The 23,414-nt window shown below is 41.2% G+C and overlaps 1 protein-coding gene across 4 annotated transcripts in view; it reads right to left on the bottom strand.

The window, feature by feature from the left end:
• The window catches only part of REPS2 (RALBP1 associated Eps domain containing 2), a 100,243-nt gene that overhangs the window by 2,654 nt on the left and 74,175 nt on the right, over positions 1-23,414 (bottom strand). For 2 of the 4 annotated variants that reach the window (XM_061364517.1, XM_061364518.1), the window contains exons 14-17: positions 16,535-16,599; positions 4,215-4,298; positions 1,626-1,771; positions 257-362 (exon numbers count right to left, since the gene is read on the bottom strand). In XM_061364517.1, the coding sequence (XP_061220501.1) occupies positions 257-362; positions 1,626-1,771; positions 4,215-4,298; positions 16,535-16,599 (401 nt within the window). The remainder of the gene's footprint in view (positions 1-256; positions 363-1,625; positions 1,772-4,214; positions 4,299-16,534; positions 16,600-23,414) is intronic. The other 2 variants (XM_061364519.1, XM_061364520.1) reach the window with 2 other exon arrangements.

Below are 23,414 nucleotides of genomic sequence, written 5' to 3'. Positions count from 1 at the left end.
TGTTGGAGTGAGGCCAGAGCAAGGCCACAAAGATGACCAGAGGGCTCTAACTGCCAGTGGAGCTGCAGGCCCATAGGCTATAACTTTTCCCAGAAAGCCTCATCCGACCCACTCATACAGCATACTTATTGCCTTCCAGAAAGCAGGAAAGTAACGCAGCAGGTCTCATCTGAAAGGATGAACAAGATTCTCTGCTAGGGTTGACACATAACTGATTTTAGAGAGCTTTGTCACCAGTTTTCAATGCATTCCTTACCTTCAGCTGCTGCTGGAGCTCACTGTTCAACCTGGCGAGCACAGCATTGGCTTCTTTGTTTTTTCGTATAGCAGTCTGAATAGCCCTTTTCTGCTTGGAAGACTGTCTGCAAGACAGATAAATACAAAATGTTTCAATTAAGAGCCTCAGTAGTGGCTGATGCCAGAAGATCAGCCATCCATTTTGCATGCCTGTACTCTATATACACTGGGCTACAGCTCTAGACACACTGGACTACACTTCAAAGACAAGGTACAAACTACAGATTGAAGAGAAGAAAAATGTAAGACTGAAATGAATCAGGTAGACTATTTGAAAATAAAATATAGGCTATAAGGTAATAAATTATAGGAAAAACAATTAAAAACAGGGCAATATATGTCTGTGGTCATTTAAACATTTTAGGAAAGATATAGCGAAAGCAGGATTAAGCTGAAGCGTGAACAATGCTATTATCTTTCTTTGAACCACTAGCACTAATTTAGAATATGCACTCCCTAAGCACAAAATAGCACTTTAAGAGCATTCTAGGAGTCTTACTACTTATTCCAATCTCCAATTATGCAGCACAGATTCAGACTACTGATAAACAGTTTGCTAAGGGCTGCTCAATTGATTTGGGCAGGTTGGTTTTGTTTCAGACTGAAGCAGATGTCTTTACAAGCTTTTGGTGAAGATGGGCTATAATGTTTGCACACTTTCAGCTGAGGGAGATGTATAGATCCAATAGGGCATCAAGTGCCTTCATTTACCGTTTGTACAGCCCCTTCTCCACTACCATTAAATAAATATATAGTGAAATACCTACAAGACTTTGCTGCGGACATCTTCAACAGCTATATTTATGAGAGCAACAATTTGGCAATCATTGTTTATCACAAGTAGTCTATGGCTCAGCTCATACCACCGGCAAGCTCATTTCCAATCTGCCTTGCGATGAAGAAACATCACAAAGATATGACCAACATCAAGCACTTCGTGACTCAGTTTCCTGGACATTTCTCTGGTTCTTTCTGTCTATATGAATGAGGAAAACTTTAGAAGATATACGCAAGGAAAAAAAGCACATCCACAGATCTAAAAGAGGTTGTGTGAGAGATGCTGGTTGAATAGCTAGGTTTGCTCTGCAGACATGTCTACAACATACAGAGGTAAAACACCTTTGAAGAGGCTATCAATCAAATATTTCCAACTTAAACAGTCACCATAGACTTAGTTTGCGTTTGAGAAGACACATGTAGATGTCAGAGGTCTGCATCTTGTGAAGCACTCTCAAAAGCAGAACTATTAAGCACAAAATCATGTGAAGAGCAAACCAGCCATATCAGATCTCATGGCGCAGTTCGACGTGCTTGGTACAGGTTTTTACTTTTGGACTGGGAGGTGAGGCTTGACTGCTGGTGCAGAAGAAGTCACATTTATAGTGGGAGAAAGCTCAGGGGTCTCCAGCCCCTGTGCCTCTGCCCGGAGCTTCCTGCGGGTGGGTTTGGAAGGCGGCTGAGCAAGAACAACCTCCTGCAAGGAAGAAACACATCAACATTTAGTCAGGCCATATGTGTCCCATCATTAGGCTGGGGAATACTTGTGACACAGAAATTGTTGACAGCTGGCCTACGATTTCATAATTTAAAGAGGTACAGAGCTTAATTCAGATTTAGTAATAGCCTCTCAGGTTTCTGACTTTGAAAAAGGAACAATAACTCCTGCAACCCCTTAATGAATGAAATGATTATACTGGTGTTTTGTCTTCATCTAGATGACAGGCTTTTCAGAACTGGATTGTATAGCTCTGTGTGCAGCTTATTACCTCACCCATACAGCATGGAGACTCTGCCTGCTTCCCTCCTCTCTTACATGAAGCAACACTGAAAACAGCTTAGGAAGACAAATGTATAAAATTATCCATGCAAAATTAACATGCTGGAAGTATAGAAAGCCAGCTATTTCTCTTGATAAGCTACATCAAAGAAATAATCTGGTTTTTAGGTAAAAGAAAGTGTCTTGGATTTTTAACAATCCAGTAGTAAGAAGTGTTTTCATTATTTTAAATTAAGACATCCTTTCTTTTGCAATAAGAAGCCGTTTTAATGCCTTATATCTGTTTTAAATCTGAAATATAAATATATTCTTTCCAGTGCATTCTATTATTAGCACTCTTTTACAAGGAATATAACTATTACTGCCCCATTTCATGAATGAGAAAGCTAAGACTTAAAAGGATGAAGTGACTTGACAAAGGTGTCAGTCACAGACCGGAGACCAAATTTTATTATCACTTCAAGAGTGTACGTTTTACTGGGCCAGACTTTCTTCCTTACATATGTTAATTTCAGAAAAAAAAAAAAATAAAGAAAAAGGAAGCATTTAATGACTTAGCAATCATAAGGAGAAAAAAAACCAACAAAACCCCAACACTGTAGTAAGCAGCCTCACTCAGCAGAAGAGACTAGTATGAGTGATACAGGATGAAACCAACATAAGACCATCAATAATGAGTATTAGAGGGATTACAATTATTAGAGGAAGTAGAATTATAAGGAAACAAGGGATTTCAACATTAAAAACCAGTTCTGCCTTTATTGGAAAAATCTAAAAACACTATTAGATTTTTGGTCAGGATGTCAGCATACCAGCACTGCACAGATCTCAGGGAATATAATACTCTGAAATCCTAAGCATATGTGCAGCTCCTGCAAACGTACCACGTATGGCAAGTGAGGAACTTGCATAAGCCTTCAACAACTATACACTGGCTAGGTGCCAAATACATTACCCCAGTCTATCATAAACTGCCAAAAACCTAATAAAACCCATAGGATAAGTCCCTCTTCCATTTCAAATGCAATATTGGAAGAAATACCTAAAAAATCCAATACCTAAAAGCAGAATCCTCCACAAGGACTCTTTGGCTGGCTGCTGTTGCACCAGCCTGTGGAAGGTGGGTCAGCACTAAGCCAACAACGTGCCTCCTGAGCCTCACAGGCTGGAGCTTCTCTGTATTTATGGATCCAGATGGGGTGAGGGCAACCAGCAAGTAGGTGGACCACAAATATTTCATTTCCCCAGCAGGGCTGCAAAGCAAGGCAAGGAAGAAGCAGGGCCAGGCTAAAAGTAGCATGCAGTTAGCACAAACAGATCAAGGATGCTGCTCGGAAAGCCCTATCATATATAGGAAATTACGCTGGACATTTGTCTGTGCCCCCCATTAAGGTAAGAAGTGCGATAACTCTCCCTGTCAAAGTACATACTACATACAGCACCTGCCAACAGTTCTCGATTGGGCTGAGCAAAGGTCTTACAGGTGCTTCCTGGCTGCCAGAGAGGAGAGGATCTGAGGGCAGATCTGTGTAAACCTGTTCTGCCTGGGACTGGAATATTCCTTCTGGGTGGAAGGAGGCAGCAGGATCGTGCCAAGAACGGGAAAATGCTCACAGACCACTTTATCCCTAAGCAAGGCCCTCTGAAGAGCATCACTGCAATTTACACAAATGTTCATACAAAAACATACTAGAAACCGCACATCTTGAGCAAAACTCTCCCAGTCTATGTACATTTAGTGGCAGATCCTGACCTCTAGCAAACGGGTGTGTTTACATCAAACCCAAATCCTCAGTAACTGGAAGCAAGAAGTGCATCACAAACGAGATGGGGGTCGAGCACAAACTCTTTATTTTCTTCCCTAAGGCTCCACAAGTCCCTATTGATTTGAAACAAATGGCGAGCTGCCTCTCTTAAAGCACATGCATCAGTGTGTGTGTAACGAGAGCTTTCTTAATGATTTATCTGAGCTGATGTCACACGCGAACCCAGCTCCCTCTAGCACCTTGACCTCCAGATAAGGTAAACATGTAAAATTTGTGACCCCAACCCTCTGTTTAATTGCTTTAAAACTTAAAACAACCACATTTGTTGATGAAGACAAACCACTCCACAATGGTACAATGTGTGCAGGTCTCACCTTTTTTGCTGAACTGTTTTCTTCTGCCTGCACCGGAGGTCTATTCATCTGAGGATGTAATTCAACCTCAGATGGTTGCTCTGTCTGCAACAACAAGTCAGTCATTGCTACACCCAGAAAATGAGTAGCAGTCATATACAATAAAGTCAATGAAAGGAAACGTTACACACAAAAGAAAAGGTATTTTAACAATTCAGCAGCAGGGGAAATGGATTTAGGGTGACAGCTGAATGGATGACATATGTATTTTGCAGATTTTTAATGAAATGGTTTTCTTGTATTTTATAGTGCTAGGAAAACAAGAGAAAAGTTTTTCTGTGAAAAAACATGTCTCTGTAAATGATCTAATACCCAGAATTTCTTCTAGAATTACTCTTATGGTCTAAATAATCAGAGAAGAAGAGGTAGATAAAAGCTAGAAAGACTTTGGATGTGCCCTTTCACCTTATTATCTCCTGACTGATGAAAATTCATTGCAGTAAGCCTTTGCCTTTAAAGTTTGCAAGTCTAGAATGAGAAAGCTGGAATTATACCAAAAATCCCAGGAAAGCTTCTGAAAACACAAGTCATAAAAGAAGCCAAATAAGTTTTCCCTCCTTCCTTCTCACCTTTCAAACAGAAACTGAGCTCAATGCTCACCACACAGGTCTGCGCTTCTGCAAAAAAGAATACTCTCCCACTAGCATATCTGACCGAGCAGCAAATTAAAACACAGGGTTAATCCCTTGCTTTGCCTCTTCTGAAATCTTTCCACATCTTTCCATGTCCTTCACCAGGGCAGGGCACAGCACACCAGCAAAGGGAGGGCAGCAAGATTTAGACCTGCCTGCCCCTGGGTGTGCAGCAGCAAACGCAGTATAAACACTGTGGCTGTTTTCTGTCCAGAAGATATGCGCTGGCTCTCCCAGAGGGGAAAGGCAGGCAAGAGCAGGAGGCTGAGGGCAGCTGGCACTGGCAGACTTCTCCTCTTTCCCAACTCTACCAAGTTGGAGCCACACTGGCAGCAGCCTCCAGGCAACCCAATGTACAGCTCCTTCCTCAAAAAGGCACATTTCTCAGAGGTGAAAGCCTGCTTTTAAAATCAAGTTCAGGGTAAAGCACAAACTTTTAAGGGGCCAGGATTATCCAGGGTTTAACCATAAGGCAAACAAAAATGACAACACAGAATTTGGCGTACTTAAACAGGAGTAAGAACTGTACAGTAAGATGCAGGGGAAACGTGGTTCTCTGTCAGGTTACTGCTGCTCTCCACCCATATGGCATTGCACATGTGCACAGAGGAGGGAGATTTGAGATCTTTTTTAAAGACACATATGTAATTCCTTGGGAGAGGAGGAAAAGGTTTTGGCTGACAAGATTTCTCTCCCCCCTTTTTTGAGTATGCTGTATCTGTAGTGTTATGTGATGGTTAGAAAAATAAAACCTTACCCTGTAATTTTCCAATATTTTAGTATCAATATCCTAAATATTGGGGCTTTAATAACTATTGGATACTAAGATTTGAATTCTGGAAAGCTTTTCATGGGTTGATGTAATGCTTCTGTAACTACATTTGTGGTACGAACAGGAGAGTGAAATGGAAAAAGCCATCTTTTTTTTCTGTCTACAAAAATCAAAAACCTTTAAAAGTCCATTTAATGCAACAGAGCATTTCTTTATCAGCAACCTGAATAGCCTACAATCTCTGCAATTTCTACATCCACTTTTTATGTATTTGAAAGAAATGAAGACTCTAAGCACTGTAACAGTGACCTGACAAAGTCCACAGGGCTTTCGTGAATGATTTGGGGATAGGAAAGCTCAAATACCCAACAGAGCCACACAATACATTTAGGCCCAAACAACATCACTTTGACAAATCATTCATTTAGGGACAGAAAGAGTAAACATAGTCTTTCAAAGAGCCACATAATATACATATTATAAACTTCTCATGGCACAGCTTTGCTGCACAACACAGAGCAGTAACAGAGGAATACGAGAACCAGCTCTTGATGACCTTTCTTGGACAGGGAGCACTAGATACCCCCCTAACCCAGGCAGGTGGGCAGTTTCTGGTGCTCACGCTCTTGTCGGAATCTACACTACACCTTGCATGGAAAGCAAGAATGTATCAACTTACTCCACAGAATTAAAAAGAATGGAGACCAACCCCATGTTACTTGCATATAGACAAAATACAGTTTTTCAAGAACCAATGTGTTCGAACAGTGTAGATGTAACTAAGTATCATGGCACTCTACAGTGACAATTGCAAACAAGCAGGAAAATTGAAATGACCGTAAGGTAAAGGACCTAGAAAAGAAAAACAAAAACAACTCCCAAACTTTTGCAGGAACACCCACATTATTCCCTCACCTCCCTTTTTTTTTTTTTTTAATGGTCTCATTGAGGAGGATACTGTTTTAAACTGAAGGGAACTGAAAAGGCGGAGGGGGGAGGGACACAAACTTTTATGTGGAAGCAAATACAAATCAGAGTGCTGATGCCAAAAAGTGCAAGATTTCAAAATTTCCAACAGCTTGACATCACTGTTCCTACTGATGCAAGGCATGTCTTTTCACTAGCTAAGTGCTGTGATGTGGCTGTCAGCCTAACAGCTGTGGCAACCGCTGTGCTGCAGGGCTGCAGTATGCGCTGCCAGGACATGAGGACAGCAAATCTCAGCAGCCAGCCAGGCAGGGGATGGCTGGACCAGGCAGGTGGCAAAAATAAATAAGTGGTTACAGTTAAAAAAAAAAAAAAAAAAAAAGGAAAATAAACCCAAAACCCAACTAGTTCTGGTGATGCAGCTCATGCATAATGAATAAAACCAAGTGACTGCCGTGTCCCTAAAGTGCCACCTAGTGGCATGTGCGACAGGCCATTTCTGAGATCTCTGCTTAGGGCAGAATACAAAAAGCCCGCTGTCTGCATTATTCAGAGTCTGCAGATTGAACCTGGTCGGCAAGGTGGGCAGAGAGCTGGGTGGACACAAGCCTCTGCTCTTTGGAGTCTCCTTTCCCTGTCATGCAGAGGCCAGGTCTATACATTAATGATCTGCCATCAGCTACAAGTTCTCCTCTATGAAAAAATCTCCATTCTTCAGTGCGACATGCCTGAAGATGGACAGGCATTAAACCAGGCAAAAATCTTTTGACTGCAACATACATCAATGCAAAAAAGGTTTGCTCATCCAGCTAACCCAACAAGTTCTCCAGCCAAGGCCTTAGAAGCTTTACATTTGCAAGTTGATGTATCCCCACATTGGCCACACACAGATTTTTAAAGGAAAAATAGCTCCTGCTTTTAATTTTGGTAGAGATTCTTCACAGACTGCCTTTCCTTCAACTGATCTGGGTGTGGGATGAAAACAAGTCCCTGTAGTCTTCTGGTCATGGATACTGTGCGACTGACTAAAGAATACTCCAGTCTGATCTCCTACAGTACAGTGTAAGGGAAAGGTAATCCATCAGGAGCAGCTGAGTTGGGTTCCTTTCAGTTCTGCATTGGTTTTATACCATGCTTAGTATAGTATCTGGGCAACTCATTTCTCATTCAGAAACTCAGCAATGAACTGTCTCCTTCAATCACAGCAATGTCTTATAATTTTCCCACATCTTTGATGCTTCTCACCATTACATTAGAGTTTAAAAATCTTCACCACTGGTTTATAAAACTGAAAGGTTATACAGTATGCAATATGGTCTTCTGGAGGAAAATTCAGTTAGTAGTGTAAAAGTGCTTCAAGGGAAGTTTCTCACTCATGTCCACAGAACTGAGCAAACTACTGGTACAGAATTGCTGCTGTGCTGGCAGGTACGGCTGGGTCCATATCCAAGATCTGTGGCAGACGAGCAAAGAATATCCTGCTCATGTGTGCCATCAGCAGGGCAAAGAAGAGTCTGCAGACCAGGACTAAGAGTATCCTGATTTTAGAAAAGGAAGGGACCACAGAAAGAGCAAGAGTGTCCTATTCCAAACCTCCTAAAGATCTTCTCTTTGCAAAGATGTAAGTCCAGTTATTAACAGGCAGTATCTCCTTTTTCCCCACTGCAGGCTTGTATTTTCTAGGAATAGCCATACCCTCCTCATTCTTCCAGGCAGAAGACAAAACTAGCCAACAAAGTTTCTGTACATCTGCTATGGACAGACACCAACTTGTGACCTACAGCAAATAGTAAGCATTATGAGAGATAACTCCTCATCGTTAAGGGGAGCATGAGGAAATCACAAGTGCCCATTCTTTCATCACATGACCTTTGACCAGCTATTCATAATCCCCTCACCGCTCCACGTGATGATACTTAACAGTACCTTTTTAAAAGAATACGTAATTCTCACTCATGCACTAAGTGCTTTGAAAACCTCAGATGATTTTCATAACCGTAAGACAGCACATTACCTTAACAACTGCTTCTCCACTTATATTTCCAGTTCTTCTGCTTTGCAATGCTAGATTATATGTAGATTTCACATACACTTTTCAAGACAATCTGTCAGTGATCTTCCAGAACAGAAGCTACATGGAGCTTTCATATTTCTGTTACCCAAGAGCCTTTTCTCAAGAGGTGAAGAATACATTCAATCTTCCCCCCAATTCAATCTCGCCCACGCTTACGCTCCAGGCCAACTTTACACATGGGAATAGTCCCATTGTAGTCAATGGTACTACTCACAGAAATGAAATTATCCCTGTGCATTCACTGGAATAGCCTATAATCGTTACCTATACAATGCCACTGCTTAGCTTTGCAAAAAAAGTATTCAGAACAGCTTATCTGCAAGAAAAAGGAGGATACTAAATACGCTTAATGCTCAGTATGTGCCCACTGCAATCTTCTATCATCTCTATGCAAGTTCATTTATGAGGTATTTTGCTCCTTTCTAAACATTCATATTTTTGCACTAAAAGACAATTCCTAAGAAGTCAAGATGTCTCAATTCCAGTTTCTGTGAGTCTTGTGCATCCCACACTGAATCATCATTTCTTTTTATTGCTTGTTTCAGAAACGGAAAATGGCAAGATGGAAAGAAAACCCATAGGGATGCAAATGCAACAAGCTGCCAGGGTCTTAGTGTGCTGCCTGCTTTCTCAGAGCTGTGGAGCCCTGAAGTTTTGATGAGCTTTTTCTTTCCCCGAGCTATCTGAGGGCTGGTGATAAGATTGAGGAAAGAGGCAGTAAATACAAACAAATTGCTGCAAAGTACAGCCCATTTGCAGGGAAAGAACAGGACCCAGATGGAAGCACTAACAATCTGGTTTAATACTCTGCTACCACAAAACCAGATTAACGTAAGCTAGAAAGGGGTATGTGCATTCCACTTGAGATGCAAGCACTGGATTCTTCGCTTTTTTGTTGTTGTTACAATAAATGTGAAGCCAAATCCAAAAACTGTTACAACACATTTTAATTAAGGTAGCCGCCCTTCTACTTTCCCAGAAACCTCTTCAGAAAGGATTTTATGGCATCCATCAACTACTCCCCAAATTCAATTTTAACTGTGTTACTTTCCACCACTTCTTAAACTGTAATTTATATTGTCTGGCTGGTGTAGATTTAATATATAATTTTCATGAGAGGAAGATAATCCACTTGTACTATATTAAAGTGGCAGATGGCAAAATCTTTCATGTTATAGAAGACTTTCCGTTCTATTACAGTTACAGGCTTCTTCAGTACTTGCTGCATTGATTATAGTACGTATGTCATTCTGCAGCGAAGACCATGGAGATGAGCAAAAAACTCTCCCTCTTGCACAGTGGTTGTAAATGCAAGATAAGAAAGCATTCATTTGGTTTTATATAAAGTGGTTGTCTAGGAGAATACCACCATGTATACAAATAGCATGCTGCCAAAAGCAAATTCTTCATACTTTTTTTTTGTTTTGTAATTTCTATTTCTATTACAAAAAAGTTCCTTCCTGTAAAACTCCAGGTGTCCTGCCAGTACTTGAGATTCCTCACATAATTTTACAGAGTAAGACAGTGCCTCAGCTGGATGAATATTTTCTCCAAACAACCTCATAACTGAGAGAGCTGGGCTTGTTCAGCCTGGAGAACAGAAGGTTCTGGGGAGACCTCAGTGCAGCCTTCCAGTATCTAAAGGGGCGTACAAGAAATCTGGAGAGAGACTTTTCACAAGAGCATTTAGTGATAGGTCAAGGGGGAATGACGTTAAACTGAAAGAGGGGAAACGTAGATTAGATACAAGGAAGAAATTCTTCACTATGAGGGTGGTGAGACACTGGCACAGGTTGCCCAGAGAAGCTGTGGCTGCCCCATCCCTGGCAGTGTTCAAGGCCAGGTTGGACAGGGCTTTGAGCAACCTGGTCTAGTGGAAGGTGTCCCTGGCCATGGCACAGGGGCTGGAACTGGATGATCTCTAAGGTCCCTTCCAATCCAAACCTATGATTCTGTGATAACAGAGACAAGCAAGCCCTACCTCATCCTCCATGTATCTCATCTTTAGCCAGGCATTGGTAGTGGGGAAGCAGCCAGACCAGCTCCCAAGCACAGAGCCTACAGGTGGCCTCTCAGCAGGCCATGAGGTCCTAGCAGGACAGACAGGAGCCCTTCCCCACCTCAGCCTCAGCGCTGCAGATCAGCATGGGCACGTGTAATCAAAAATGACAGACCCAGACTGAGCATACCCCGTGCTTGTGGCTCTCAGTGGATTCAGCAGAACTTGAAGCCATGTTAGTGAAGACAACTTTTTGAATTGGGTCCCATTTTCCACTTGCAATTCTGGATGATGAATGGCCAAAAAGCCTCACAGAATTTTGAAGTATCAAGTAACATTTGGAGAGCAGAACATTCAATATGTTAAAAAGAATAATAGCTTTGCTTTCCAAAAACACCAGGTGCCTGCGACTGGGCAGGGTGACCCACCCATCATCCCTCACAGCACTTGGTTTCCCTGATGACTTCACCAAATCCATAACATGTAATGGTAACGATCACCACTAAACTGACAGCCTAATTCTGAGCTCATGTAACAGTGAGATTTTAATCTTCAGAGCTGCACTGTACTCAGGATACCTCAATTTGATAATGTTAACAGCTGCCTACCTACTTCACTCCACTTGAACACTTTGCCTTCACCCATAATTTTTTCAGCGCCTGTCAAAACTGCCAGCATAGAACCAGTGGGAAAACCAGGTCCCAAAGTCTCCAGAAATAAAAGTCCAGAACAAACCAGTGTGAATTTACAAAATCAACAGGCTTAAAATTTAGAGTCTGGGAAAAGAGACTAGGAACATAAGTTTTTTCAGCCAAGATACACACGTTTTTTTTCCAGTTGCACTGTTTTTATACAGCACAGGCAGGTCTGAAGATACGCCTTCATTACTGCACAGGAAGGTAGTGAAATAGAGTGATTCAAATAAAGGAATGTTGATCTAATTGGGCAATGTTGCAGACAGTGAGCTGATGTTGGATAAAATCCTAAAGTTATATTTGCTATTCAGTGTTCATCCATAATTCCTATTAACATAAATATGCTACTAAATCTACCACAGTAAGCAGCTGTGGTAAACAACTCCTGTAGGCCTAAAAGCCAACAGTAATGAAGTATTACTTTGTTTGCCATTAAAAAAAATAACAGAGGCTTAAATGAGACGTGTGTACACATTTGATTTCAGTGGAACGTTATTCATGAGCACCCAAATTTATTTCCTATGTGGAATCTGTGTCAGTGTGAATCAGCCACATAGCTATTGCCTTCCTATTGTGAGTCTTACTGCCTCCAAGTTACATAAATATTCCATGTACATCCCTGAATCTGCACAAAAGTTCGGGGGCCATCTTCATGACATTTCTCCTTGATGACTTCAGTTTACTATTAAGTTAGGAACATGGGCTCAGGAAAAATTACCTGAGCCTCTGAATCTAGTCCTCTACAAGCCCAGAGAAAAAAACCCGTAGGTATTCCAACAAGCTAAAGGTTATCTGTTCTGTATACCATCACTCAGGCTCAGGGGATGATACAAAACCCCCTAAAAACTTTTTAAAAGCCCCCAGAATTAAGAAAGAGTGGAAAAAACGTAACTATAGCATGTTATGGGAAGTGAGAATTAAACCATTGCTCACTGTCCAAAGTCTGTACAGACCTTGCAGCATGTTACATATTTGTGGTCCGAAGAAATAGGGAAACTAATGGAGAGAAAATTATCTTTAAATCCAAGCAGCTACTTCAGATTTGCTAAGCGGGAGATGTGCTATTAGGGATTATAGAAGGTGTCAGTGAAGTTACACAGGCATATACACAGTAATAAAACGCTTCAAAATGATGTATTATCCCAACCAAAACTCTAGTCTTTGTATAAACCTGTTTCCATACATAATCTTTCCAAGTGCCCTTTATAGGATTTAGGCAAATCTCGAATTACTTACTTTTCTTAACAGAAAGCAACATGAACTGACAATACTAATAAAGCATTCCATACTGCATTTCACAGTATCTTACTGGAAACATCATATGGGCTAGAACTGGGGTTAAAAGATCATAAATTGGAGATAATGGGGTATCCACATTATAGAAACTTGTATTTTGTCCATCTTTCTGTATTCAATTTATTTACAATCACCATAATGACCTCAGACGAAAGCACTACTGCATCAGAGAAATGTCTGGTGAAAGCTCTGAGGAAAACCTGGCTACAGTTTGTGGACTGATACAAAGTTGATAGAATGCTGACTTTAGCCATGAAGAAAAATCCCAAGGAGATGGAGTTACCAGAGCCTTTTAGAGGCCACCAAGAAGAGGAAAAGAAAATGCAAAGTTAATCCACCAACTCTTTAAAACCCATCATAGAGGTAAGAAAAGATGCAGCCACATCTGTAAAGGTGTCTACCCACCAGAGGTGTGGAATGGCACAGGCTGACCACCCAGCAACCCAGCACAGAGAAGCCAGCCCCACTGCTATTTCATACAATCATAGAATTGTTAAGGTTGGAAAGGACCTTAAGATCATCAAGTTCCAACCCCCCTGCCATGGGCAGGGACACCTCACACTAAACCATGCCATCCAAGGCTTCGTCCAACCTGGCCTTGAACACTGCCAGGGATGGAACATTCACAACCTCCCTGGGCAACCCATTCCAGTGCCTCCCCACCCTAACAGGAAAGAATTTCTTCCTATATGTAATCTAAACTTCCCATGCTTAAGTTTTAGCCCGTTTCCCCTTGTCCTGTCACTACAGTCCCTAATGAAGAGTCCATCCCCAGCATCCCTATAGGCCCCCTTCAGATACTGGGAGGCTGCTATGAGGTCTCCACGCAGCCTTCTTTTCTCCAGGCTGAACAGTCCCAACTTTCTCAGCCTATCTTCATATGGGAGGTGCTCCAGTCCCCTGATCATCCTCATGGCCCTCCTCTGGACTTGTTCCAACAGTTCCACGTCCTTTTGATGTTGAGGACATCAGAACTGCACACAATACTCCAGCTGAGGTCTCACAAGAGCAGAGTAGGGGGGCAAGTTCCCCATAAACCTGCCATGTACTCACAGGATCCCAAGATCTGAGCCCCCCACAGTAAGCCTGGGCACCCACTGAGCTCTGGAGTCAAGGGTACAGCAGTATTAGTTCCAAGATTTACCTTGTATTATGCTCACCCAATGATACAGTCCTCCGCCCTCATTCAGCTGACTCTACGGAGGCAGAGTTGGACAGACGTAATTTAAGCAGTTTGTGATGTGACTAGAGACATTTGGCACACTCTGAATAAGCAGTGTTTCAGTGTTACCAAGCTTGATTACCTTGGAGGTTCTGACAGGAAAAATAATGTTTTCCTAAAGGTTGAAGCAAATTCCACTAAAACCAACAGCAATCCAGGACCAAATTCAAGATGCCATTTCTATGTTGCTATTGATTAAGCTCACAGAAGGACTTCTGCTCCACTGAAATGTAATACCTAGGCCTTGGTACCTCTCTATTACACACTTTGGCCTTTACATCCCATGAGGCCTTTAATCTCACTCTAAAGAGCCAACTGGTTCAAGCTGCTTCCCAGCCATCCATAGAAAACTGCAGTCCCCAGAAGAAATTATTTCCCTCTCCTCCTCCTCTATCAACTGATTTCCAAAGCTGAGCCAAAATAATCACACCATGAGCACACTTATATGGTGCACAGCCACCTGAAATGTATGTGGGATTCGCTTCATTTACAAGCTACATTTGTCATTCACAGTGCTTAACTGCAAGCATATAGCAAAATGATATGGCAATAAAATAGGATTTTCAATGGCATTACTGAAAAACAAGTTAAATCAGAAATTTAAGAAGAGTTTGGTAAACTCTGAAACAGGAAAATCTGAAGGTGCAATTTCAGCATCATGACTTTTCTTCAGTTCTTGATCCTGCCTCAGTTTTGAAAGCAGATTCCTCCCTCCAACTTCTTCATGCTCTTTAAATCTAGGGCCCCACTGGACTAATGTTATCCATATGCTTACTTTTGCTTACATCCTATTCGTAAGGGTCAGCTCAGCTGAATTATGACCACATCACACATACTCCCTTACTGCCTGTTACCTTTATCACAGAAAGGCACGCTTGGAGATAAAATAAGCAATGTGACCAGCATGGTTTATTATGCTTTCAAGAACCAGTTTTATGTACATTTTTGCTAGATGTCAGAACAAGAATATTTTTATGAGATATTTGATATCTTTAAACAGCATCAGAAATAAATTGAATAAACGTAAGTGATGCATGTAAGCAAAGCATCAGCTACATATTCATTACTGAGTAGGCACAGAAGCTACTCTTTATTTTTTTTTCTTTTCTTTCAGAAACCAGATATTGTATTGGACAGGACTGGATCAAGAATTTCACATAAGAATCTTCTTGTGTTTACCAGCTTAAAAAGGGCCTATAATCCGCATGGCCCAATGTAGGATGAGCAGTTGGTTCAGTATTTTCTGGCAAGGAAGCTGCTGAACATGCATAAATAAACTAACATCTCTCCACACTGCCACACTAAGGAAACACAAATCTATCTTAGTACAAGAAAACAAGTAGCAGAACCTTGCTTGAAAACAGTGATTTTACTCCCCCAAGAACAGGATTTGTTATATTCACTGCTTTTCCCAATAGCAGCAAGAGGGCTTGCACTGCACGGAATTGGTGTGCTGTGGCAAGTCCAAGCAGTGGCAGGAGGGCCAGTGTGGGCTGCAGCAACAGCTGCTGCAGGCACAAGGCAGGGAGGCAGTGAGCCTGTTGTGGGATCAGGAGAAGCCAAAGGAAAATACTGTTCTCTATAGAGTGTTAGAGAAAGCAGAAATGTGATAGGTGAAAACAAGGCGCATGTGGTATTAGCAGTATGGCTAATGCCATACCAATTTGGAGGAAGCATGCAAGCTCAAAACATAATGCCCTACAGTCCTCGAGGTAGAAACTAGCTGCACTCAGATGCTAAAAAAAAGTTGTGGAGAGGAAAAGAGCAACCAGCTGCTGGTGGAGCTCAGGATGACAACGAGCCTTTTATCATCTCTATTGTAAGCACTGTGCCATAGGAGTTCAACAGCAGACTCTTAAGAGCAGATCCAAGACACAAGTGACGAATGTTTCTGGCCCATGGATGGCGTCTCACTAAGTTTTTATACGTAATAGGCAGTTAGCTCCCATATGGCCTTGTTTTCTATTATTATACTTCACCTAAAAGAGTAACACATGAAGTATACTTGTGCCTAAGACTTAAGAGAGCCAAGAACATAAAAAGAGCAAGACATTGATCCTCTATCGTTTCCTGAAACCTGAAGAAGAATCTGGATTCAGATACACATGATTTAGTCAATTTTCATTGTGCTGTGGTTTTGTCATGCTCTAAAAGCAAACAAACAAAAACTCATCCAAAAGCAAACCGAAAGCACAACACTAATGGTTTGAAATTTGGTAACATCACTGACACTGCAAACACTTCCTTTCAGCATTACTTTTTAAACCCATGAGTGAAATAAACTGTTATATGCTGCAGCTCCCATAGCAGGTGTCCTCTGAGCAGCTGAAGCTTGAGAAGCAAATAGCAGGTATCAAGCCCATGCCTTTCGGGCATAAAACTCTCAGTAAGCTAGCATTAGTGCCCTTTAATTTACAGTTTTGTGTAGTGAGTGCATGTCAGCTCCACTACAAAGAGATGTAATTAGTGTGTCATTTGATACAGTAACACACAGGGCTAGAAAGACCGATGAAGGACACGTATGAACTGCACAGCAGACTGCAGATGTGCATTAACTTGGAAGCAAGAATAACTGCCATACCCAACTCAACTTGTGCTAACCGCTGCAACAGTAACATAAGTAAGTGAATAACACACGAAGTATTATTCGTTCTTTGTCCATACCTGAGACACAGAAGGTCGAGGGGGCAGTGCAGGCGGTGGTGGAGGCAGCCAGCCAGACCTCACAGCTGAACGGTAAGACAAGAAGAAAAAAAAATAAAAACCACATTAATTATAAATAAAACCAGCATTAATTTCCATGCTAATTACTATTGAATAGGCCATATTCAATATTTTAATAACAGAAACCAAACTTTATTGAGCAAAACCTTGTTTGAAATTACTTCCTGAGTAGTTGAATGAGTAGTGACTTAATTGCTGTAAAAACCCACAATGTTATGGTAAAACAGCAGAGATGGAAGGCAGTAAACCACAAAAGCTGTCACTAAAGCAATCCAATTGCAGTTAAAAAAAAAAAAAACCAAACAGAAACATTGTCTACTTGTCCTTGGGACTTTGCTCTTTGCCATTAACAGGGTTTTTTTTTAAAGTGATGCTTTAGCATTCACTCCAGATAAAACACACTATGTGACAGAGTGCAGGTTTAAAAAGAAAACATCTGCCACAGAATTAATAGGATAAAAGCTTAAATGAAGCAAAAAAGAAATCCATTTGTTTGGCTTGATGCTTTGTATTTGCATGTTATCACTTACTGGAGGTATCTGAGAGGAAGGAGAAGTAAGGAGAGGAAGACATCCTAATGGTTAGTTCAGGGCCCTCTAAAGTAATGCAATGTCCGCTAATTTGAGCCAGCACAAAGGGAGGGCAACAATCATGTAGGTCCAGACACAATATCTCTGAGTTTCTGTAAAATACCTAAAACGCACCACAGGAAAAAACTGCAGGACACATGATGGCTTCCAAAGGCATTGGAAGACAGGAAGCTAACATGGAGACAGCAATCAGGAGTCCTTAGATGGGTTACCCTCTCCACGCTCCTGTCGCACTGAGGGCTCTTCACTTAGGTGATTATTTGCATAGCAAAAAAACCCCAACAATATTAAACCTAGAAATGCCTTTTACCACAATAATGTGAAGCCAGTAATTACATTCATACACTTTTTATTTTTATGCATATTTTAAAAAGCCACAAAGACCATTATGAACCTTGTAAATGGCTTATCCATTTACGTATTTTATACACCAAGTCTAAAAATGTCTACATCACTGAAAATATGAAGACAAAACATATTAACCATTAAGGACAGCAGTGACAGAGTAAAAATGTGTGGCTGAAAACAGTGATAACAGTCAGATTGGATATATACAGCTCCAAAGAGACTTACAACATATCAAGAGTTTTTTTATGTTTTCTGTATATTCATCTCGTCAATAATAATGAGGCCTAAAATCACTGATCATCTTTTGAATCAAAATGAAGCCTATTATTACTGTATGCAATGCCAAAGACAATTAAAACCCAACTTAGCTTAAGCAAGGGAGCCACTAACACACCTACAGGTGTAAGAGATTTGAAAAAAACATGGTCATTAGGATGCTTTGTCTTGCATTTAATAAGCTCTGTTTTAAGACCACTGCCACAGCAGCATGATGTCATCACTACTTTTCCATCTCTTCTGTGCAACTGATCTTTACAGAGGACCAGTGGAGTAAGAAAACTTCCTTTCCTTTAGTCTGCACTTCAGGTTATTATTTACTTTATCTGAGCACTGGCAACACCAGCTAGTAACAATATTTGAAAACACCATCCAATTCAAACACCAGCGCTCTGTATGTCCACCAGTCACATGCCAGAATAGCCGATTAGTAGGTTTGCTCAATATGGCATCTTCAGGAAACCTTGATGGAGCTGTGCTGTGACACTCCATGGAGAATACCTTTGTGCACTTTACCCTACCACCACCACCAGTGATAAGCACTGTGAGGGTTTCATCTCTGCTCTCCGAACAACTCCAACGTCATGGGGGAACACAAATCATGCACGCTTCCTAACAAGCCCACCGCAGCCCAAACATGGAGTTATGGAGTAGTACATTGCTGCCACCAGCATGGGAGTCCCTGGGAAGTGGCACATGGTGTGGGGGTCAGAGGTGCTGAGGGCACGCACTGCCCCCAGCAGCTCCCTTGGCCCTTCTGAATATACACATTCCCCTCCAGGGCCCCATCATTTTTGTATTTGCTGGTTTACTCTGGCAGAACCTCAAAAGCTTTACTGCAAGTGCTGCATTCATTGAGAACTCACCACAGCTTCAGCTCTAGAGGATACAGCACTTACTGTCCTCACTTCCTGATTCTTCAAAACCAGCAATATACCTAGGAAAGCAGCAGTGTAGTCTTTATGCACAAAGCCACTGGGCTTCCTGGAAAAACATCTCCTGAAGTGGCTGCACATGCTGTGAAACTCCACCAGTCTCCTGAGATTTCGCCCACAAAACTTCAGAAGTAATTTTTCCATCAGATGGTCAAATTAAAAATTAATAGAAGAAAAATAAATATAAACCACAAAACCCACAAAACCTGCTTCTTCAGCTTTCAAAATACAGCATACATGAATTTAGCATTAAAGAAGTTAAGATGCTTGCACCATGCGCATTTGACCCAGTTTCCTCTTTTTAATCCTGCAGAATCTAACTTAAGCTACTCATGAAATATTCATAAAATTCCTGCTGTTGCAGAACATCTTTGGCCTGTTGTTAGAAGGAAATCATACTTATGTGAGCACAATCGCTAAACACAAGTTACTTGACTTTGAGAACTCATAAAGACTCATACAAAACCCTCCTTTTTCCCCCACAGGGCAATAAAACAAAAAAAATAATGGCAAGTGCTGCATGCTTCAGCCTTCTCTAGTGGCATTACCGTAAAAGAGGACACTGTTATCAGATACTTATAGATTTTTGTGTATTAGCAGGTGACTTGTACTATCAGGCTATTTCAGAATACCTTCCTCATTCCTTCCTGGGAGACTGCCCCTTGCACAAATAAGACTTGCTGTTAGAGACAGCATGTTAGCTCTGAAAGCCAACACTAATACGGGAGGGAGGTCTGCTTTTAAAATGAAGGTACACTGTGACCGAGCAGCAAACAGCCAAGTGTCCCATTTCAGGTGCACACCCCAGAGCCTGGATAAGCTGCATGCCACTGCTGTTGGAAAACAAGTCTTCACAGGCTGTGCAAAAGCAGAGGGAGCTGGAGGGAGCACAATGAGCCTTGCGCAGGCCGCCTTGTAAGTGAGGAGTCCGCTGGCATTCAAATCAGGGTGAGTCACATAAAGCAGATCTCAGACACAGCACTGTAGAAAGGCCATACAGGTACCAGTAGAATAGATTTAAGCATATCCAGCATCCATATCACATGTATTCCTGTAAATGAGAGCATTTTCATGCACTAGTTACTCCCACAATGATAGCGATAAGGCTTTTGGTTCAAAAATCATGGCTCTTTACTTAGCATGTTTAAACTTTAAGGCAGATTATCTGCGTGGAAAGCTTCCAGGACCATTTTTTCTGCCCTATTTTGGCAATCACAAAGGTCTTACAGCACTAACAGGACATCACACTAGATTAAAAAAAAAGAGAAACAAGTTCTTCCTATCTGAAGCTAGATTAGTATTTTAAAACAAACAGGAGGCTGTAATTGTACACTCTGAGAACAGGCCATGCCACGCTATCTGGCCATGCCACTCTGCCTTCAGCTTCCCTGGCAGACAACAATCTAAGAAGAGGAGACCAGGGAAAACATAAAATTATCATGGTCCAATCAAACCTATGGGAAGCAGGTCTTCAGCTCACCAGGCACAGCAGCAGGGGAGGGTGCCAAAATGAGGGTGGAACAAATTTGGGCCTTTGAGACCCTTCAGAGAAACCAGTAAGAACAACATGCTGCACCTCTCTCACCCAGTGATAGTTACTTGTTGTCTTGTTTCTCATTGTTGAGGAAAACCGCCATAATACACTGATTTTCTGTATATGTGCTGGTTTTTAAATTTAATTAATACTGGAACAGCAGCATATAAGACTTCCTAAATAATTTCCATGTTTTTATTTCATTTCCCTTCTCTGCAGTTGTCTTCCTTCTTGGTTTTATAGGTATATCAACCTTACACTGGGTACCACCTCAGACAAATTAAAACTTTAGATGAAAAAATGTAGTTCTTTTTTCATCTGAATTGAATATGTAACATAAGCAGTGTCCTGAAGAAGGGTCGTCTTCCTAGGTCAAGGGCCATTTTATACCTTGCTAGCTAAAGTGAAACTTTACCACCTACCAAAGGAGGCTGACTTCATCTCACATCAAAACCCTACACACTTTTAATCCTATGATCAAAAGGGCACCCTGAGTTTGGTCACTCTTCTTATTTCAGTCACCATTCCCAAACAGAGGAAGAGTTCTTCATTTCTCAGCTAACACAGAGTGTAGCCCTAAGCAAACCCATCCTAAATACAGGTTCTTGCTTCTGTTCTGTTTCATCACCACAAATACCACCCCTTCCACAACTGGGTGGGCATCATCCAGGGACTTAAATTGTAAGAAAACTCTAATAGGGCTCCTCAGTAGAGTCCTAGAATGCCAGGTGGGAAGGAACCTCAAGGATCATTTGGCCTAATGTTTCTTGACAAAAGCACGATCTACACTAAATGTCTCAGCAGTCTGTCCAGCTGATGTGCTTGCTACTTTTCGAGTGGATGCTAAAGCACTGTTGATCAAGGGAAAGGCTCATTGCACAGCAGATTTACATCAGTTTATGCTGCTTCAGAATGTTTAGCTCCCAGATCAGGCTTAACAAGACCAACCAATTAATCTTATCAGGAAGCAATGACCAGCAATACTGAAAACAGTGCAAAAACTATATTCCAACAGAACAAATTATTCTTCAGTTCTTCAATCTACGTAAGGCTTCAGTTCCCCAGGTAGTCTGGGAAGATGGCATTTCCAACCTTCCACTCTGACACTGCTTTGGAGAGTTTGAGATACTCTTCCTGCTTCTGTTGCCAAAGGCAGACTGCAGAAGGGCTCTGTGTCTAAGCCGGTTTCTGTTTACCTCCATCTTACCAAACTTCACTTCTAGCTCACAGAACTTGGTACTTGGATATTCCATAATACTGACACTGTTCTTTGTACTCCTTCATTTATTTACGTTCCCAACAACAGCATTAGTAAGGTGATTGTGAAGTAACTATTTTACAAGTGAACTGAGTCATTAATTCTCACTATGATGTCTGCAAAAAGTTGCAACATGAGAAATTTTAAAGCTGTAGCCAGGAATGTAAATTTAATGAAGAATTTATGTAAGGTGATTGTGAAATATCTATTTATCAATAATTTTTACTAATATCTTCTCAGAAGGTCATAGCAATGCAAAGAAAGATTTTCTAATCCTGATACTCCTTTTTTATCAGGTTTGTAAAAAGACTGAAGAAAGCATTGACAGCACCAGAATAACCTCTCTTCTTATAGCTAGTTTTGGGAACATGCTCAGCAGCAAAGCTTTGTGCATCACACAATGTGAACGATGCGACACACCTGATGCCACAGACACGCTTGTTACAGGTGTGTTTCATGCGCTAATCATACAGAACATTATTCATACCTCAACTGCATGGAAAGTTATCCAAGTACTTTCCAAGTAATTAGAGATATAGCCAGATCTTAAGCAATTACTGCTTCTGCACAGTGAACTTACAGGTATGACTTCATTTTAGGGCACTGTTGTGCTTACTTATTTGATGGGTCACTTTCTAATCAAACAAGCAAGACACCGCTGGGATGGGGTTTTATGTCTTTTTTTTAATGCCCTATCCATGAAATTCAGCATGTTTTCAGTAAAATCTGCAAACCAGGTATTTTTTAACACTTATTTTCTGGCTTGGGTTTTGGGTATTTTTTTTGTTTGGAGGGTTTTTTTAAAAATATCATATGACCACAACATCTGTATTTTTATCTTCCTGTCTCCTGTTTTCTCTAAAACATTTCATTTTCTAGTTACGGTTTTCTTTACCCCTTCCTTTCCTGTGTGTTTGTATCTGGGGACTGTTTTTCCCCCTCTGCTTCCAGCCCTTAAAGTAAACTGTTCACGATTTTGTTCCCTCTCACTTCACATTTAGCTTCATTCTCCACTCATAGTGAGGCACAGTCCCTCCACCTACCTCCCACATACCCATCAGAGCTTCTCACCTCTGGAGATCCCAGTGGGAGTGCTGGAGGCTCCAACACTTGCCACCTGTGACCATTTCCAACACAGATCAACTTGGAGCAGGCACAGGGGAGGCAGAAAGAACAGTGGGCTACCACCCTTCTCTAGTCGCACCTATGGCTCAGGCACTTCCAGAGGACATCTGCATCTCCAGTGTCTCTTCTCAAGGGAGGTAACTTGCCCCCCTGTTCCACATGAGAAACAGCAGGTATGACGGACATTTTTTCAAGGAACAGAGTATTTCTCAAGGAACACACACAGTGTCATGAAATAAAGTCAGTGGGGTTGGCAGGGGTAGTCAGAACATTTAAATCTGAACAATTTTCAGTATAAAAAAGGGTTTGGATTAAAATTTCATTTTTTAAACAACCTGGAACAGAATGAAAACAGACTGATAACCATTCCTCAATCCTACAAAGAAATACAATTAGAAATAAATAAAAAAAAAAAAAATTAATTCAAAGAAGTTCCACTTACAGAAACTGCCAAGAAACATTTACACTTAAAAGCTGCTGAGATTTACCCCAGTTTGCACACAAGTACTCTCTGGACTCAGCCCTCAGAGATTCACATGAAAATTTAAAAATCTTAAAACACAGAAATAAGTTACCCCATCAGATTCCTATCATGTAATAACCATTCATCCATTTATGACCTCACTATTTTCTCCAGTCTATTCAATCTTAATTATGTCCTTGTCCAGTTGGGCAAAGAAATAAGTTACATAGTTGTAAAACACATAAATCCTTCATAAAAAATTCCAAAAGGGTGAGAAGCGTAAAAATCCTC

This window comes from Neopsephotus bourkii, unplaced genomic scaffold (genome assembly GCF_033783945.1).
Source record: "Neopsephotus bourkii isolate Nb327-2 ecotype Australia unplaced genomic scaffold, CSIRO-AGI_Nbou_v1 NB_1234, whole genome shotgun sequence".
Lineage (NCBI taxonomy): Eukaryota > Metazoa > Chordata > Aves > Psittaciformes > Psittacidae > Neopsephotus > Neopsephotus bourkii.
Note: the sequence above shows the minus strand (reverse complement) of the source record. Positions and strands in the feature narration are given on the sequence as shown.